The 21,700-nt window shown below is 35.5% G+C and overlaps 1 protein-coding gene across 1 annotated transcript; it reads right to left on the bottom strand.

Annotated features, from left to right (window-relative positions):
* Positions 1–9,723: 9,723 nt before the first annotated feature.
* LOC104119982 (uncharacterized) lies at positions 9,724–13,203 on the bottom strand. Its single transcript, XM_009631626.4, has 6 exons — positions 12,696–13,203; positions 11,329–11,446; positions 10,901–11,211; positions 10,674–10,805; positions 10,488–10,586; positions 9,724–10,361 (listed from the first exon to the last, which is right to left on the bottom strand). The coding sequence occupies exons 1-6, from the start codon at positions 13,094–13,096 to the stop codon at positions 9,878–9,880; spliced, it is 1,545 nt and encodes a 514-aa protein (XP_009629921.1). The 5' UTR covers positions 13,097–13,203; the 3' UTR covers positions 9,724–9,877.
* Between the last annotated feature and the right edge of the window lie 8,497 nt (positions 13,204–21,700).

The following is a 21,700-nucleotide window of genomic DNA, read 5'->3' as shown; positions in this document are numbered from 1 at the left end:
ATTTCTCTAAAGAAAAGTTTAATGAAACGGCTCGTTGTAGATACTCCAATTATGATATGAACTAGGTTTATATGTTTACCTTTGACATTGTTCTAGTTTGATGTTCCATAGTGTATATATATTGAGTCTTGATTCACTTTTAAGATAAATGTATTGGAAGTAACATCCATAATGTTGTTTAGAAAGCTAACAACCTTACGTCATTTTGAATATTTTGTCACTGATTGAGTAATAAGGCTTAGAGATATTCTTATGTAATATATATATATATATATATATATATATATATATACACACACACACACACACACACACACACACACACACACACACCCCCCACTGTAGTTAGGGACATTAATATATTTTATCTATTTTATGGCAGTCGGGGATATTATTATTATTACATATATACCACTGCAGTTGGGGACGTTACTATTGTATGTACATATATAAATATACATACCGGTTGAGCTATACTCAGACGAGGATGGCCTTTTGTGGCATGTGTACTTCCAATTTATTCCTTGCACTCTTCTATACTTACTGATTCTTTCATATGTCACTCATGCCTTATATACACAATACATTCTTTCGCACTGACGTCCTATCGGGGGCACTGTATTTCATGCTGCAGGTCCTGGTGGAGATTTTGAAAGTCTCCCCAGTAGGTGGTTTCTCGTGTTCAGCGATCGATTGGTAAGATCCGTGTCTTCCGGAGTTAGGAGACAATTTGACAAATGTTGTACTTTTAGAGGCTTGTAGACTGATTATTGTATGTCTAGTATATTCTGTATGGCCTTGCTGTCCTTGATGTTGTCATGTTGATGTATGTTGTAGCCTTGTCAGCCCCGTCTTTGTGTGTGTGTGTGTGTGTGTATATGTGTGTATATGTGTGTGTGTGTGTGTGTGTTGGGGTTTCCACCTATCAATGTTGTTACATCTTTCCTGTCTTCAGATTGTTGTATGTTATGGCCTTGTCGATCCAAATGTTTTGTATGTCCTATTTATGTGATTTTAGGTTGGTACGCTCGGTCAAGTGAGGCACCGGATTCCAGTCTCGCCTCCCCAAGTTTGGGGTGTGATATCCAAGTCCATATCATAGCTCAAATCCTCAATTTTACTCTCTTAAGTTGTAAGAAAAACGCCCCCAAATTGATCTCAAAATTCCATATTTTGGGTGTTATTAAACCACATAGATTCTTGAAATAATACCAAAAATGAGTAGAAATTACTAACCCTAAAGTCTTGTATAAAGATTTCCAAGCAAAATCGTCCATCTCCAAGTAAAGAGTTCAGAATATGAGAGAATGGGCTAAAATCCCGACATGACAACTTAAATATTCTACCCAACACTACCCTTCGCGATCGCGACAGGCCCCTTGTGATCGTGAAGGACAAATTAGCCACTGCCTCAAAAACCTCTTTGCAAAAGCAGAAGAGACCACACGAACGCGAAGCACAGATGCCCTAGCCTACGCAAATGAGACCCACTAAACGTGATTGCGAATTCTATCCTTCAGCGTGCCGCACTACTCCTTGAATGTGACACACCAGGTGCGAACGCAATGATCAACTGGCCACAACCCATCGCGAATGCCAACCTCTATATGCAAATGCGAAGAACAAAACCAGACAGCTCCAAAGTCCTTCTCCGCGATCACGAGACTTGCTCCGCGATCGCGAAGCACACCAAACACCAGCAAAATCGACAACATCAAACATGCTTCGGGTGGGCCAAAACTCACCCGAGCCACCTAGGATCCCGTCGAATCATGCCATCAAGTCCATAACTACTACCCGGACCTATCCCAAGCCTCTAAATACAGACGATAACATTACATCAATGAATCCGTAGCACCCTAGAATATTTTCAAATATTAAAGGCCTTATTAGAAGGTCATTAAGCACTAAGCGTATCATTTGTAAGATAACAATAACTACGATTATGGATAATTCCATTTGGATATGTGGACATGTATTTTGCATGGTTTGAAGGATTATAATGATGTTTAGAAGTGGGGATACGTAGCTTAGAACAAGTTAGAATTGTTGAACAAAAAAAGACGCCCAATGTTGCACATGACCTAACTTCAAATTAAAGATCATTAAATTTAGTTTCCAACGGTTCAAACCGTTTGTCATTTGGAATTTTGAACACAAATTTATGACCAATTTTCTAAACATTGTCTGATGCGCGCCTAACTGCACAGCAGCACACCTGAAGAAGTCGGCTGGCCCAAATGCATGCCCAGATGCACGTTCAAGTCCCATATACACGGCAGCGCACTTGGGAAGGTTATATATACCCCATAGGCCGGGGAGAGATGATTTGGGGTAAAGGTTTGGAAGTTCTTTGGGGCTTTGGAAGAGGATTTCGACTAAGGCTTCACTTAATTCAAGTCAATTGTAACGACCTGACTGGTCATTTTAGGTATTGTAGTCTCGTTCTCCAGTTTATTGCCTCTTTGATGTTTCACTTTCCGGGATGGTTGGTTTGGTTTCTGAGAGGTTTTGAAGTGAATTGGGACACTTAGTCCCAAGGTTGAAAGCTTAAGTTGAAAAAGTTGACCGGAGCTTGACTTTTGTGTAGACAACTCCGGAATGGAGTTTTGATGGTTCTAATAGCTTAGTATGGTGACTATGGACTTAGGCACATGTCCGGATTTAGATTTGTAAGCCCGTAAGTTGGTTTGGTGCTTTTTGGCAAAAATTGGAAAGTGAAGGTTTGGAAGATTGACAGGTTTGACCGAGAGTTGACTTTGTTGATATCGGGTTCAAATTTTTATTCCGGGAGTTAGAATAGGTCTGTTGTGTCATTTGGGGCATACATGCAAAATTTGAGGTCATTCTGGGTTGGTTTGATGTGTTTCGGCATGAGTTTTGAAGTTGAAAGTTCATTGGTTTCATTAGGCTTGAATCTGGGTGTGATTCATAATTTTGATGTTGTCTGATGTGATTTGAGGTTTCGAGTAGGTTCGTATTGTGCTTTAGGTATTGTTGGTATGTTTGGTTGGGGTCCCCGGAGCCTCGGGTGTGTTTCGGATGAGTTTCGGATCATATTTAGACTTGAGGAATTGCAGAAGAAATTGTAGGTTCTGGTATTTTTGCACCTGTGGAGGGCCTAGCCACAGTTGCAGAACCGCAGGTGCGGCATCTGTTGTGTAGGTGCGGGAATGGCTTGGCCTGGGGAGTTTTGCATATGCGCATAGAATTCCGCAGAAGCGGATGCGCTTCTGTGAGGAAAGGTCCGCAGAAGCGGAGTGTGGCTGATAGAGCTAGGATCGCAGATGCGGAATAGATCCGCATGTGCAAATGCGCAGGTGCGGATGCACAGGAGCAGGAGTATGACCGTCTAAGCGGTAGGTCGAAGTTTAAGTGGAGTTCGCATGTTGTTGGTTTTGACCGCAAAGAGGTCTCGCAGAAGCAGAGTTTTGGATAGCGAATGTGATTTTTCTGGCAGATCTTGTAACATCGAGGGTTTAGTGTTTCTTCACTTTTTTGGGATTGTGGAGCTCGGTCTAGGGTGAATTTTGGAGTGATTTTCATCATAATTGAAGGGGTAAGTGATATTTACTCACTTTTGGTGTTAGATATTGATACCCATTGATTATTACACCTAATTTATGAGGATTCAAGGTGGGATTTGGGGGTTTTTGGACTATGTAATTGGAGAGTGATATTTGATAATTTGAGAGTCGATTTGTGATTGGAATTGGGTGATTTTTGTATGGTTGGAATCGTATTTTAATGGGTGTTCGGAATTTATAAATTTTGTTGGGTTCCGAGATGCGGTTTTTAGGTTGACTTTTTAATTTTAGTTAAATATCTTAGATTTATCATTTGGAATCAATTCCTTTGACTTTTATTGATTATATTAAGTTCGTTTGGCTAGATTCGGGTTGTCAGGAGGTTGATTCACGCGGGAATGACTTGTTAGAGGAGTGAGTTGGCTTGCTTGAGGTAAATATCTTACCTAAACATGGTTGAGGCACTAGTTGCCTGAGTTATTTGCGATAGCTACGTGCCATGGGTGTGCATATGTGTGGGGATTGAGCCCATGTGCAAGCACTGGAGTATTTATCCATGCTCGGGGTAGTGCTCAGGCTATGACGTGCCTTGAATTGATTGTTAAGCATTAAGTTGTGATGTTTCTCATAGTTGTACCCTATTGTGAGCTATTTGATCAATGTTTTGAGATTTCATATAGGCTAATCTCCTTATTGAACTAGATATTTGCTATTTTCGTGATGAAATTTCCGGCTTGAGCTATGATAACACACTTTGCACATGCATACACTTACTTTAGCATGTCACTTATACCAGTTCAGGATCCGATATTCATTGATCATATACATGTCTTCTTGTATATTTGCTTATGTGTGATATGATTTGGACTGGATGCATATGACCACGCCAGGCAGATTGTGTTGTTATGGATGTGACCACGTCGGGCGAATTTTGTTGTTATGCATGTTACAATGCCGGGCGGATTGTATTGTTATGCTTGTGACCACGCCGGATAGTGTTGTTATGCATGTGACCTCGCAGGGCGGATTATGATATTGATCCTGCGACCATGTCGGGCTAATAGCATGTTGAATTGGTCATGCTGCGTGTGGATATTGATCCTTCTCCCTAGGGTCACCCTCTCATGTTTCTCTCTTGATGGTGTACACGCGGATTTGAGGAAAACTGAACAATGGTTTGGTACGGATATGGAAATGTTGAGGAAAATCTAGCAAGTGTTGTTGGTTATTGCATTTCATCTTTACTTGCAATTTTCATAACTATTTACCTGATTTACTTGCATATTATCTTTATATGCTGGATTATTGACGAAGCAGAGTACTTGAGTAATTGTGCACACACAGAGAGATAGTTCCTTCTGTGCTTTATGACTTGATTACATTATTTTCCTGTACTTGTTGAATTTGTAAACTGTACAGGTTATAGCAAGTATCATTTATAATTTTTGCTTCTTTTACATCTCCGAGATTAGTTATGATACTTGTTGAGTACATGGAGTCGGTTGTACTCATATACTCTACATTTAATTGTACAGATCCAGGTGTCGAACCTATTCATCGGTAGTTGAGGCATACATCGGAGTTGATCACCGAGAGATGAGGTAGAGTTGCATTCTTGACCGTAGTCTTGGCGTCTCTTTTCTTATGTATTGTTGTCTTTATTTCAGACAGTATTGTATTTGGATATTTAGACTTGTATTTTTGTTTTAGAGCTCATGACTCTGTATTTATCAATTCTCGGGGATTTATCATTTATTGGTACTATTTTGCTATATTAAGGGTTTAGACTTATGTTATTTTTGTCATTTCTGCTATTATGGTTTATTATAGTTATGTCCAGCTTGCCTAGCAAATGTGTTAGGTGCCATCACGACTGGTTAGGGTTTTGGGGTCATGACATCGATTAACACCACTAGTAACAAGATTCAACCATGGAATTTGTTAGATTCTTCCAAATCCTCCAAGAACACCAAGAGAGGGATTTTCTAGGGTTTCCTTCTAAAGGTAATTCTCGCTACTTGAAACTTATTTATGGTGTATAAATGAGAGTTTTACTGTTATTTATGAGTTGGAAAAGTAGTTGAAAGAGTGGAATAGATGAACCCTAGCTTTGACATTGAAAAGCTTGTTGGTAGGGAAGATGAATAGTGTTGGGTTTATTTGAACGACGTCGTTTTGAGTTTCTTATGAAACGACTAGATTTCATAACACATTTAATGGATTAATTGGAGTTAACATTCAAGAATTGACTTTCAAATGGTGAAATAAGGAATTTTGTGAAAGTTGTGAAGTTGGAACCAAGTGCTAGGCACTTAGTTAGTTTAATTGATATTGTTGTGATGCGTTAATGATATATGTGAACTCGGAATAGTGGATATCGACTTGTTGATGGCATTTGAGCATTTTAAACGAATTGGAGCATCATAGCACTAGTTTGAAGCTCGGACTTGAAGTAAGTTGATTAAAACTTACTCTACTTGAGGGATTTTCTCTAAACACATGTTTTGACTTGATATATGAGATTGTTGGTAAATGTGCATCCGCACTCGTTGGGACAAGCAGGGAAGGATGTTACCATGGTCTTTGAGTCGTGTTGCACATGAAATGGTGTCATGTTATTTTGTAAAATCTTGTTTTCAAAAACTTGTTAGCAAATGACACTTGAGGCAAATGTTATAAGTTTTATTAAAAACTTATGTTGATGATAAAGAGATTAAACATTTGAGTTCTACTTTTACCTTTGTTTTATAAAATGAGAAATGTTATATTTCTAAAATCTTTATATATCGACGTAGCACTTGTATAATATTTAAGGATTGAAATCTCCTTTTGTCAATTGCTTAATATGAAATGAGAAAGGATCTTATTTGATTTTATTCAAATGATTTGGATTAACTATAAACGTCATGACTTGATAAAATAGATACTTTGAGGCTATTCGATTATGAATCTATTTATGGAGTATCAAATGTTTTGGAAGTTATTTGTGTTCGCCGAGATTGACTTCGAATATATCATATTCGTCGTCATGAAACTACTCGTTTCGGTGTAGGCGTAGATGGACACTTTGTGGTATAGACTACGACAGAATATCCTCCTTGAGAGGTGCTATTTTGTGCTATTAATAGTATGACTGAGTCAATTTGTTCGGCATTGCGATGAGACGACTTGAGCAAGTAGGATATATGATTCTTGCCTCTAGGTACGTAACCTAGTTGACCTTCTTGTGTCGGTGATGGTATAGTTCTCTCGGTAAAAGGTAAAAGATAATTTTGTTATGTATATGCCTAAGGAGCCAAAAGTGATTTCAATGACTTAATGAAGTTGAATTGGTTTTGCTTGATTTTATTAGAATCATGGGTTAATATAAATATTTTAAACGATTGTATCATGATTTATATTTTACTAGTCTTTTAATTTAAAATGATAAAGAACATGAACTTGTGTAATGGTTTATCACTTCATATAAAATATTGGTTGCATATGTTTTGTAAAGCCTTGTCCCAGGAACTCGAGTTAGAGAGAGTCTATGATACTTATTGAGTACCATCGTGGTGTACTCAACCCTCAGGGGGGCCTCTCCAGGCCGCGCTTACTTTACATGTTTTTAGGATGAGGTGTGGTACTTGATTAGTGGATGAGGCTAGGATGACTCTCTTTCTGAGGTATATGGCGAGGCACCACTTCTATTTCGTGGTAGCTGTCGTGTTGATCTTACTTTCTTTGGTTGGGGTTTGTCCCAAGTATTTATTCTATCCTTGTGTGATAGAGATTCCATAGACAGTTATTATTATTTTGGGCAGTAACTGAGAGTTATTCATATTGCATGCATGAAAGAAATATTGTTATCTTCATGTATTTTTAATTATTGAAAATGGTGGATTTAAAGATTATATTTCATGTATGGTCTTAATCATTTAAAATGATTGTGTTTTTAAAATGACTTTCGTATGCATCTATTAGGCATATTGATGGGTATTTTTGTACGGGTTGGTCCACCTGAGTTGGATAGTATGTCGGGTGTCGATCACATGGTCTTGGGTCGTGACAGAATCAGTGCTCAAATCACAAGTTGAACTTCTCTTAAGTTCAAGAACTTCCAAACTTCCAACCACACATTCGATTCAAGCCTAACCAATCCGGATTACACCCAAACTTTGCACACAAGTTTCAAACAACAAAACAAATCATTCCAAGTTTTGAAACAACATTGAGAGCCCGATAACATTAAAGTCAACTATCGGTCAAACTTAAGAACACTCCAATTCTTCCAATCGCCAAATTTCGGCAAATAGGCTCAAAATCTTGGGCTTCTTACGCTTTTAGTCCGCGCCAGAAACTATTTATATTCGGTAGCCGAAAAAGTGTTCAAAATTTGTATAATTTTTGTATATAACATACAGAATGTATCTATATACAAAACATATATAAATAATATATATTTTTCGGCTATTATTTTGAGAGCGGCTATACAGTGTCATTTTTTCCAAAATCTTCTAGGGACCTCCAAATCCAAATCCGAACATACACCTAAGTACAATATCACCATACAAATCTATTGGAATCACCAAATCTCCGATCCGAGGTTGTTTACACAAAGGACAAATCCTGGTCAGTTCTAGCAATTTAAGCTTCCAAAATGAGACAAGTGTCCAAATGCATACTCAAAACTTCCCAAAGCAAACAACCCAAGCTCCTCGTCACAAAACAATAAACACACATACAGAAAATATTAAATAGGAGAACGGGGCTCAAATACATACAAATGATCGACTGGATCGTTACCGGGGTCTACAATACAATAATCTGACTTAGATTACAAATAGCCACCAGCTCCGTAGAGAAGCTAAGAGTAATCTAAACATGGATAGAATGAACCTTATTTCTTTCAGAATGAGCAGTGCTAAAAATTCCTTCTTTTTGGATAGGAACATGTATAGAATTGTTTACTTTTGATGTTCTATGATGATATATTTTCTATAGGAGAGGGAGAGATAGATTACCTCTCATCATAGGTTTTTTTATAAGCTTACACTGAAATCCTACTTTCTCCATATAATAAAGGTTGTTGCATTCTAAGTAGGTGCATAGAGTTATATCTCCTATTTTTGGTATTTTTGTGGTGATTAAGATGGACGATTTAACAACAACAAAAAAAAGGTAACCAACGGTTGAAATGAATTCAAAAGTAAGGTTGGTCACAAAACAAAAGGAACACGACCTCTCAAATCTTCAATTTTCTTCTTTGATATTTTTTATTATTTTAGGTTAATATATTATTGTTAAATTAAATAAGTAATAATATAGTATATTTAAGTGATTTAGAAGGACATTTATGTAATTCAATTTTTTAATTCTGGGCTTCCACTTTTAATGATATCGACTAGGTCATGTTCTGGGCGTAAGCCCCATGGGTATTTAATTTTTAATATTTTATAAAATAATATAATTACAGTAAATATTTATAAACAAGTAAAATTATATAAAAATTAAAGAAAACTATAAATATATGAAAATATATATATATATAGATGTGTTCCATCCCCACAAAAAACTAATCAAAATAATCTACTATACGCTACTTACAAGCACAAATAGCTTGAGTCGAAAAGAATAAAAAAATTTATATGGAGGAACAAAAAGGATGACCAACCTACAATTTGAACGATGAACTTGCTGCTATGAAGAAGAATGAAGTTCTCTTTGTATTTGTAAAAAAAAAAATTGAATATTCATTGCTTTTGGGAGATACTAGCAGACTAGTGGACAAGATAAAGAATTGGGAAAGACCATAAATTAAGGCTTCAATTCAATAAAAAAAGGTCTTGAGTTTTAAATTTAATACATTTCAATTATTTCTTAAAACTTTTGAGTAATTACAAGCTGACTTTTGAGAATTTATGTATTATATGAAGGACTTATTCAATATATTTTGTTTTAATTTGAAAAAGTCTCTGGGCTTACGCCTCACTACAAAAACGCGTCTCAAACACCCGGTTGTACGCCCCGAATTGCTGGGTACGCCTCTTGAGACTTTCGCCCCACACCATCGCCTCAGGGAATTTTTGGTGCACCTCGCCCCAGGGCTCGCCTCAAAAACGCCTTTTAAAACACTAGAATATACAACTGTAACTATTTCGCTAATGTATGCTTCACCATGTTCAATTGTAGCGGACGCCACATTGGCTCAAATCAGTTAATTAAAAAGTAGTGACCCTCTTCATTTATATGCCTTTCGGTAGCTATTTTTGCATTTCCACAGCTTTTAGTGATACAGACAACAGCAGTGTGCAGCTACATTGGATAATGCACACAGATTTCATAATGTACTCCAACACACTTACAACTGGTCAGAGTTTACAGGCTCTGATACAATCCTGCATTTCAAGCCACTCGGCCATTTCCTCATCGTCACTATATTGAAAATACTTTCTATCAGGTGTAAAAGAAGACCTGAATTCATCAGCATTTAGTGTTTCTTTTGCAGTGATTCTTCTCTTCGCAGCCATCTGCATCTTCCATTTTTCTTGCTTCTTTGCATCTCGAGACAATTCACTATTCCCCCCTAAAACGGGAAAATCAATGAATCTTGCTTCCTGATTCCCTGACATTGAGCTAAAATGATCTTCATCGTCACTTTCAACAAATTCCCATTCATCTACGCCCTCATTTGTTTCTTGATTCAGTTCACCAAAATAAGGCCGTGTTCGACTAATGCTTCTATTTTGTATTGCAGATTGAGAGGAAGCACTTGCACCACTAGTCGATGCTTTTGGCCGTCTGTGATCACATTTCAAGCACACCATGTTTCTTTTGAAATTGATGTAGTTGCACCTAACCAAGGGAAAAACACAAGGAAATAGAGACAGAGCAGAGAGAGTTAAAATCAAAAAGGAGGATACAAAAACACATTATACTGATACTTACCATTGACCCAAAAAAAAAGGTTTAAGTGCTTACGAGTCGCACTCCCACTCTCCAGGATTAAGCTGCCGTTTAGGTGGCTTTTCTTTGCACTGCAAACACCTTGTGTTCTTTGCAAAGTTCATAAAATGGCATCTGCAAGTGATTGGAAGTCAAAATGACACTAGCAAAACTAGGATATAAACCTATTTACTGCACAAAGTTATCCAAGAACATTCCTACTTGTAACAAATCCAGTCGCCTTTCTTTAAAGGAAAATTATCCTGCTCCTCCCTTAGCTTGCTAAGTCTTTCGCGAAATAAGCCATTACACCGTAAACACTTGACATTTCTGGAAAAATTCAAGAAGTTGCATCTAGAAACAAAATCAAGAGGATATATGAAAAGTTTAGGATTGGTACGACATGGAAGTTTTAAATCTTAAATGCATTCAAATTTCACTAGACTTACTTGGGACAAATCCAATCACCATGTTTTGTTGGAACAATGATCTGACCTTCTTCTTGGTGATCACCTTGTACAGATGGATTCCAAGGGTTTGTGGACTTCTGTTTGAGTTCCTCTGAACTGAAACGCATAATTTCTTTCAGCAGCCTTCTTGCTGATTCCTTAACTCTTTTTTTCTCCACAGCACCAGTAATTGGATCAAGTCCATAAGTCAATAAAAGACGCATAACATCAACAGTTCGACCACCTTGATCTTCACGTGCCCTGACATATGCCCTCTCACAACTTCCCCTCAATATGCAGAAACTGCAAACCTACTAAATGCATCTTGTTACAAGTATAGACAGATGGATGCTAGTCATCATACTGCAAAAACTCTGACGGAGATGTCTTAGCTAGGTTAAGCATTACAACAGCAATTAAGTACATACATTTCCTTCCTTGATGCCTAACGATGCCCTAAGGCGCTTTCCAGAGTTGACAACTTTTCTATCAATGCTTGGACAGCCACAGCCAGCTATCACCCCAATATATTGCCGCGACAAATATCTGTTACCATGGCTGTATTAGTCAGAACAGCAACAAGCTTGACAAAATTCTAATTCCCAAAATAACTATTTATATATATATATATATATATATATATATATATATTGGGTTTAAGTTGGGTTTAACTTTTAGTGAAAAGACAAAACAGTCCATCTCATTATGTTATTTTAATGTGCTAGCATGGGTATTTTGGGGATTTAATAATGGGTACAAAGCTAACATACTACCCTCTATATATAAACTAACACTGCTTTCTATAAGGTGCTCTGAGGCAGTTGGTGTTATGTATAATAAATATTTGACAGTGTCATACAATTACAAGCAGCTGAATACTTGAAGCATGGTTATGAGAATGTGACGCTGGCAGATTGATAACTCGCCGCTGTTTTCGTCCAAATCCTAATCCTCCATGGCTTCTACTTGCTTGATACTTAAAACTTAGGTCTTCACGGTATTCAAAAAGATCGGATCACAAACTATTTCTTCATATATTGAAGCACCAGTAGCATTTATGGAAAAGCTCATCTTAAGTTGACACCAACAACAACAACAAAAACAACTATGCCTCAATCTCAAGCAAGTTGAGATCGGCTATATGAATTCAACGTCTCACTGACCATGCTTCTCCACTAAGTACATTCTAATAATTAGTAACAAATAATAGGTAAAAAAAAAATAAGGTTCTATTTAACACAGAACAAAAGGGGACAATATATAGAATTGTTAGAAAGATTTGTAATACTTGGGTTGACAGAGTAAAAGAGAAACAAGGAACATAAATTGAACGCTCTTTACATTTCCAATCTGAGGGAGTGCAGCAGAAACATAGCTGACATTCCTATCATTCTATAAGCTAAAAGTTTACATCCATAGCGGCTAAGGCTCGATCTTCAAGCATAAATAATTAAGTAAATAACTCATTCAAAGGGAAAATCCCTCAGAATCAGCTTACATAAGTTACATATTATTATACATCAGTTAAGATAGGCCTCTCCCCTAAAGCTGCTGACATGACTTCCATTTTGTAGAGTGGCTATATAGTCAAAAGATCGGATACCAAACTCAGATGCCCAACCATTTTATGAAGCTAAAATACAAAAACAGCAATGCTAGAATTGAAATACAGAAATCAATAGTTTCAACAAATCAACAAAAACCCATGACAAAAGCTCTAAACCTAATATAAGACAAGCAATAAAGTTACTAAAACAGTAATTTCATGTAGGCAAAACAGACTATAAATTCAGACTTTATAAGATCAAACCGGTCTCGAGCAAAATTCAAACAAGCAGTTCTAATCCGGTTTGCATCTTTAGAACCCATTTCTTCAGCATTTCCAAAAGGGTTTCCGATTCCCTCAAAGTATCCACATTTCAACAACTTCTGCATCAAGTCCCCCCATTCAGGCCAAGGATGAGAAATCTGAATCCCATCACTGGAAAACTTAGCTTCTTCATTATGCTTAGACGTCAGTTCTCGGTTTGTGGGTTGTCGGGATTCGAATTCTTTGCCTTCTTCAAGAATGAATTGGATTGCTGGACTGGAAAGTGGGTTCTTGGTATGGAAATTGGAGATGTGAATTTGAACAATTTTGATGATATCAAATGGGATTTTGGGAAGGATTGAATTGCCTCCTTTTAACTTGAACATCTGATTGTAGAGTTGCTCAGAAGAGGTTTAGGGTTTAACACCCGAGACGATAGGCTTTAGCCTTTCGAATTTGTTTTCCTTTTCTTACCACCCGCCCCTTTTTTTTCCTTTTCTAATTCTATTTATTTTGTGGGTTATCTTTTTGCTTTTTATTCTTTCCCCAACACTTTCTCTATTCTTTTGCATTATAAGATGTTCAATTATGTTAGGGAAAAATACATAAATGTTATAAATATATTATATTATGGATGTTCATTTAGTATTTCGTTATAAATAAGCTTCCTGAAAAAGCTAATCTATATGGGACTCCGCCGTAAATATGTTTATCTATTTAGTACTCTATTGGAAATAAGCCTCCTGAAGAAACTTATCCTTTCGGTACTCCGTTATAGATAAATATTACCCCTGGTAGAAGATTATCTATATCTGGTACAATAAGCTTATCTTTTCGGTACTCCGTTATGGATAAATATTACCCCCGATAGAAGATTATCTATATCTGGTACAATAGCAGCTTGCAGTAGCAGCTTACACAGCAGCTTGCAGTAGCAGCTTACAAGCAGCTTGCACAGCAGCTTCTTTTCTTCTATAAATAGAGGATATTTCAGTTCATTATGTACATGAGTTTGAATTTGAATAATATATCAATCTCTCTATATACGTGTCTTCGATTATTTACTTTACAGTTTTTATTTTATAACACGTTATCAGCATGAGACTCTGCCATCATGAGCACTTACTTTGAATTTAATTTCTATTTCAGTGTTCATCTCCGATGTAAGGCGACGCTCTTATGTCCGTGGTTAGATCTTGTTCATTCTGAGCATCATAAGGCAGATTATATTCTTGAGGTGGTTAGTTTTTCTTCTTGGCATTAGTGATGTAGATATCACTTACATCTGAAGTGGCCAAATTTGCGTAAATTAATTTGAGCCTTTTGCTTATATTTTAATATATTTATCATCGCTTTCTTGGTTATATGTTACGTATACAGTACCTATTTTGGTATTTGTTTTCATCCTAATTATCTTAATAAAGGATTACAAAGTGAATAACATTGTTAGATCCACTTAAACTCCAGCAGAGTTTGCAAGAAATATATAACCACCAGAAGTGGTTATGTTTCGTATATCTCATTGTAACTAAATTTAGTTAACCACCAGAAGTGGTATATGCCTATGACCACCAGAAGTGATAATTTAGGTTTTCTATGGTTACAATTAAAGATAAACTAGAGAAATATTTTCTATATTACATGCACGCCTTGATTTGCTCCTGAAGTAGTATATATTTTAAAAGAGGTTGAAGCATCACAATTTGATGTGATTAATGCACGTTCAGATAATTATGTTCTGTTCCCTGAAGGATGAGAACTTTTGATATATATTAATATATTCCCCGAAGTGAATGTGACAATATTAATAAAGCTCATAAATATGAACGCGCTCTTGATGTAAATATATTACAATTGAACCCCAGAAGAGGTAATATGATTGAGAGAATATATACTCAATATTTCGTATTTTAAATTTGCTCTTGAAGAAATAACACAATTAAAATTTCTTTCTAAAGTAGGAAAATATTATGAAGAGGTATTTTCATGTGCTTAAACAATTATTTTATATTATTTATTTGATTATGATTTTCTCTCATGATACCAGAAGTGTCTGAGCAATATTTGATAGTACAAAATATATCAACAACTCCTGAAGAGCTAACTGTTTGTCTAGAAGACACATGACACCAGTAGTGTCCGATAAATATTAGATTGTGGATAGTAAATGAAGGCTCTCGAAGAGCTTATATACAAATATGTCATTCATATTATATGATTATGGTCAAAACATATGTTGTAGTAAACCTGAAGTTTACTAATACAAATGGTTATCATATTGAGACTACAAATGATTGGAAGATTTAAAATCTTCATGTTTCCACAATCATAGGGGTAAAATAATATATATATGAGAAATGGCCCGCCTTATTCTTCAATTTATACTATATCATATATCATAGTAAATCAGAAGTTTACTAATGCAAAAGCAGTCACAGTAAATCAGAAGTTTTACTGAGGCAAAAGTAGCTACAGTAAGTCAAAAATTCGCGGATACAAAGTAGCAACAGTAAATCAGAAGTTTACTAATGCAAAAGTCTATGCCATAGTAAATCAGAAGCTTATTAAGAGATAGCACATGTCATGATAAACTTGAAGTTTTCATTTGCCATTTTTAAATGAGTTATTTGAGAATTCAGATAAGCATATACTGAAAAACTAGAAGATTCTTCAAGAATTCTATTGTGTTACTTGTTCTCATAATAAATTGATTATACCAGCTAAAGTTGGGATTAAGACCCCTGAATTCTGGAATATATAAAAGGTGAATATGGGCCGATTCACCTATCATGTGAACCACTTATAGATGCATATATGAGATGGTTACATGTGTGTTTATTGTCAACCCGCAGTTTGGCATTTGAAATTGCTTTTCTCAATTAAGAGCATAATTTTCAGATTATGAAATCAAGATAGGATTATGAAATCAAGATGGTTCATCTTGATGATGTTGGTTTATATCCAAGCTAGTTTAGCATTGAATACCTCGTATTAATATCTAAACTATTTCTTATGAGAACAAAGACTCGTGTGTAGGTCTAAGATTTTCTAAATTGCATACAACAACATTTGTATGCATCAGACCAACAAAATATGATAAACCTCCCCTCACAATTGATTTAGGATCAGAAACCAAATATTTTTACTATCTAATAACTTTTGATGTGTGGTATATGATTAATTTCTCTACCACAATGCACAAATATAGGTTTTTCAAAGAAAATTGGGGATATGTGTTAGTTTTTCTAACATTTGGGGGATGGAATAAACAACTAAAAAATATGCTATATGAATTGAATTATCATTAATATAATCCTCACTTAGAAGATAATTCAAATCAAATGCCAGAAGCATTTGTTGATCCAAAATTAAATATCATATTTCAGATACAAATGCTTCTATTAAAATTAAAGTCCCTGAAGGATAAAGTTTACTGCACGCATGAAGCGTAGTAAACCGATCGGTTCCAAAGGTAACAATCCTTGAAAAATGATAGGAGCAAATGATCAAAATGATCATAATGAGGAGCAAATGAGCTCTAGAAGAGCCCACGACATAACATTTCATGAAACTCTAGAAAAAGTTCAAGTACCTGAAAATAAAGAAAGTAATGAGATCTCAACAAGTTATGTCGCTTAGGAACCGATACAAAATGATTGTCGATGATATATTTGATACAATATAGTTCATAATATTATAAAAGATTGTGAGGATCGAACCTATAGTCCAGACACCTGAAGATGTCGTGCCATTTAAATGCAAGTCATAACATATATGACTCATTTGATTAAGTCTATATGAAGATCCCTGAAGGATTTAAAATGCCTGAAGCATATAGTTCAAAGTATCGTGAAATATACTCAATCAGATTACAAAAATCTTTGTACGGTTTAAATCAATCTGGGCGCATGTGATATAATCGCCTCAGTGAATATTTGCTGAAAGAAGGTTACATAAATGATGTTATTTGTCCATGTATTTTTATAAAGAAAATGGCATCAAAATTTGTTATACTTGCTATTTATATTGATGACATAAATCTTGTTAGAACTCCAGAAGAGCTCCAAAAGGCAATTGAATATCTTAAGAAAGAATTAAAGGTAAAAGATCTTGGAAAAATAAATTATGTCTTGGTCTACAAATTGAATATTTAGCAAATCTTTATCTATCAATCTGCCTATGCAAAAAGGGTCTTTAAACACTTTTACATGGACAAAGCGCATTCATTGAGTACACTGGTGGTTGTTCGATCACTTGAAGTGAATAAGGATCCGTTTCGACCTCCAGAAGAGGATGAAGAACTTCTTGGTCCTGAAATACCCTATCTCAGTGCAATTGGTGCACTTATGTATCTTGCTAATGTTACAAGGCCTGACATAACATTTTATGTTAATTTACTAGAGGTCGAGTATTAGGGTTTTAGGTTAGGAGGTAGTTGAATCGTGCCTTACTTCGTACCATTGTGGGACTAGCCATGTAGAATTTTTGTCTAAGATAGCTAGTGGCAATGTTGTGTCTTACTATTTCGCTTTTCAGTGCAGGTCCTATTTACTAGCTGTCGCTTTTGCTTTGCATCTTTCTTCTAGATTTCATGGTGTTCCTATTATTCTTATGATTTTTGTGGTGATACTAATATTGTCTCCCTTTGCTTTGCATGTTTCTTCTGGATTTCATGGTGTTCCTATTTTTCCTATGATTGCTGTTGTGATACTAATATTGTCTCATTTTTGTCCTTGTATTTTTATTTTTTTGAGCCGAGGGTCTTTCAGAAACAGCCTCTCTACTCCTTCGGGGTAGGGGTAGGGTTTGCGTACACACTACCCTCCCCAGACCCCATTAGTGGGATTTTACTGGGTTGTTATTATTTTATTGTTTACTAGCAAGATATAGCTCGTCTCCTATACAGAGACATTGGAACGAGACTAAGCATATATTGCGATATTTAAAGAGAACTCTTGATATGAGTTTGTTTTATGCTAACAAAGGTAGTGCATATCTTGTTGGTTATGCAGATGTAGATTATTTATTTGATCCCCATAAAGCTCGATCTCAAAACCGGGTACATGTTTACATGTGGAGGTACTGTCATATCATGGCGCTCTACAAAGCAATCTATTATTGCTACTTCTTCAAATCATGCTGAGGTAATAGCTATTCATAAAACAAATAGGGAATGCGTATGGTTGAGATCGGTGATTCATTTTATTCAAGAAAAATGTGGTTTGAAATGTGATAAAAGATCCACATTTTTATGCGAAGACAATGTTGCATGCATAACCCAATTAAAGGAAGGATTTATAAAAGAAGATAGAACAAAGCACATTTCACCAAAATTATTCTACACACATGATCTTCAAAAAAATGGTGACATTGACGTGTAACAAATCCGTTCAAGTGACAATCCGGCATATTTATTCACTAAATCTTTGCCAACTTGCAACTTTTGAGAAGATGGTATACAAGATTGGAATGCATAGACTCAAATATTTGAAACAAAATTTTTATCAGAGGGAGTAAAATACGCGCTATACTCTTTTTTCCTTACTAAGATTTTTCCACGGGGTTTTCCTTATATGGTTTTTAATGAGATAACTAGTTATGCGTATTACTAAATATGTGTACTTTTTTTCCTTCACTAGGATTATTTTTCCACGGAATTTTTTCTAGTAAGGTTTTAATGAGGCATATTATCTTTTAATAAACATCCAAAGGGCGAGTGTTATAAATATATTATATTACGGATGTTCATTTAGTACTCCGTTGTAAATAAGCTTTCTGAAGAAACTTATCCATATGAGACTCCGCCATAAATATGTTTATCTATTTAGTACTCTATTGGAAATAAGCCTCCTGAAGAAGCTTATCCTTTCGGTACTCCGTTATGGATAAATATTACCCCCTGTAGAAGATTATCTATATCTGGTACAATAAGCTTATCCTTTCGGTACTCCGTTATAGATAAATATTACCCCCGATAGAAGATTATCTATATCTGGTACAATAGCAGCTTGCACTAGCAGCTTACACAACAGCTTGCAGTAGCAGTTTACACAACAGTTTCCTTTATTCTATAAATAGAGGAGATTTCAGTTTATTATGTACATGAGTTTGAATTTGAATACTATATCAATCTCTATATAAACGTGTTTTCGATTTATTTACTTTACAATTTTTATTTTATAACAATAACCTGTTAACCAAAATTGTTTGGAAAAATTATTTATATGCTTAAATTTTAGGGCATTTCTTACACTTTATTCTTGTTCGAAATGTAATTAGAACCCCTTTGACAATTCAGAACCAATCTTGTAGAGAGCAAGTTACATGCTCCACTGCATCAGCTATCATATGAGGGCATGACATATACTTTTTTTTTTATTACTCTTTCTTTTTTACTATTCACACTTTTACCCATTAAAACTCGCTAACTATTTTTATTTTTCAGTTTCTCCTTTTTCAATATCACCCTTTGCCCCTCTAATGCCAGAACATGGTCATCGGTCTCCGCCATTTCTATAATATCATCAAGCTAACAAGAAACGCCTGCAAATATTATTCCTTGTTTGAGCTTGAATTTAAGTAGAGTCATTTAAAGTTTTTTTTTTTTTTTTTTTTATGGATCAAACAGAGATATTTGTTTGTGGCAAAAGTCAGGTATGAAATAATCACTAAATAATTATGAAACAAAAGAAAATTTTACCAATAAATAGTATGAGTACAATTTTATTTATCCGTTGATTTTTCTCTCCAGATTGTTCGTCGTGATAGGGATTGGAATAGCGTATTTCTCGAATGTAGGATGATGCGTACCTCAGAATATAATTAATCTTCAAAAAAGTCGGACAGTACTTCTGATCGATCACGCGATTCTCTTGATATTGTAATATCCAGTACATTCGGAGTAAGACGTGAACCGTGAAATAAATGTCATAAGACTTTAGCCCTAAAGAATTTTGAATTTATGCAAGTGAATCCATAAATATTTCGTTATTAGAAAAGGTCTTCAAGAGTCGAAGTGAAAGTTGTTCATAGTTAAGCTTTTCAGAATGCATTTGAATAAGGTCCAACTTCCAGTGCGTGTTGCGATCTATATATTTGGGATTTAGGGGTGATCCTCCTATCAAATTAAAGATCTTTAAGTCTACTTTCCAACACTGTAAAACGTTCATCGATACAATATCGGAGTAAAAGGTTATGAACATTTTACTACGGACATAGGCAGTGTCCAATTGCTGCGGGACATGTGATACCCAAGGTGAAGTTGGCCAAATCTCGTCTTTTATAAGCTAAAACTCGGTATTTCTCTCTAATTTTCATTGAAGACCTTATGGAAACTGAATCTCTCTATTTTCTCTCCTTCTCCCACTCTCCAAAGTCAAGGTAAGTCATCCAAACACCTCACTAGTAAAATTCTCTCTCAAGAACATGAATCTTACCCTCTATCCATTTTTTTTTTATCAAATAAACCACTAAGAGTGCCAAGTAGTTGTAATATATTAATAAACTCCCTAAAAATGGGGTAAGTGTTACAAGTAGAGAAAAAACCGATATAGTATCATGTCTAACTATTACAAGACAAACCTTATTTTCAACTAAGCATTCTGTTACAGACTCGAAATATTTTATGTTTTCAATGTTGCATTTGTATACGCATGCCAGTTGCAAAAATCCAAACGTAGCACCTACATAGATCTCACCCGGCGCCAATTTTCGCAACCCAAAGGACAAGGCATTAATGAATCCAAATCTGCCACACCCGAACAAAGAATATGTCGTGTAATCTGTAACATAGGACCTGCTACATGAAATGAGGCTATTGTTCACCATAAGGAGCCAATTAACCTTTTGACTTGGTTGTGATGTATGATAAACACGCAAAAGAATATTTGCATAAGTAGTATAATACTTCAGTGATGAATAAATGACGAGCATATGCCTATATGTTGCCATACCATTCCCAGAATGAGCATAGTACAATGCTATTTTCTTTCGCAAGATTGAAGTTAATAGAACACATCGAGCTTTGAGAGTGAAGGTATGGTCATGTCTGCACAATACAGTGGAGTGGTCAGAACATTTATCAAGATATATGGAGTTTATGAAGTTGTAAAGTATAACTATTCGCTGTATTTTATAAAGATGACTGAACTTCCCGCCTAAAGAATTAAATCCATATATTGGCACACAGTGATTGAAGTGTCTGCTTCGCAATAAATAATAGATCATGTGATCATCGTTGTAAAGTTGATTTTGCAGAAGAAGAACAATTTCCTTTGCTTGCCAGAAATTCCAGCAGAATACACTAAACATGTTGATAGTTGTGAATGTCCTGAGCATCCATCCTTGCATTCTTTCATCTAGCCATGTTATGTCCAAAAATGAGCTGTAGCAGATTAATTCCCTTAGCTTCCAAGAGTACCCTAATAAAACTCGTGTTCCAGCATCATCAATGTGCAGTAGCTGTATCCTATCTAAGCCTATAGTTGTCTTTGTATACTCCAGCTTCACAAAGGTCATAACCTTGTATTTTTAGCTTGTTTGTATTGTTACAACAGAGCATCATATTGCAGTACCTCAACCAAATGATAAAAGAACAATTTTGGCCAGATCTTAATGTTTTATTTATTTAAACTGTTCTATGTCTTTATAGGATACCACTAGAATGAACATGATAGCACGTTAATACCACTGGTAGATGCCGTATTGAGACACAAAAACATAAGCTTAATAAACATGAAGCATAATCTGTTATTTTGATTAACATAGCTAACCATCAATCATAAATTTTTCATTTTGGAAGTTGAGCTTTCTCCTTGTTGAACAGTGTTCATCATGTAGTTTCATCAATTTGGAGCTCTTCTTTTGCAAGTCCTAACCCTAATATTAGGAGTATGTGATTTGTCAAGATTGATAAGCCTCCTCCCTACACTAGAAAGTTCTGAAAAAGAATTTTAAATTCAGATGTACATGCAAAAGAGAAAACAATGTTA

The sequence above is a fragment of the Nicotiana tomentosiformis genome, chromosome 8 (assembly GCF_000390325.3).
Source record: "Nicotiana tomentosiformis chromosome 8, ASM39032v3, whole genome shotgun sequence".
Lineage (NCBI taxonomy): Eukaryota > Viridiplantae > Streptophyta > Magnoliopsida > Solanales > Solanaceae > Nicotiana > Nicotiana tomentosiformis.
This window is presented reverse-complemented; position numbering and strand designations above follow the sequence as displayed.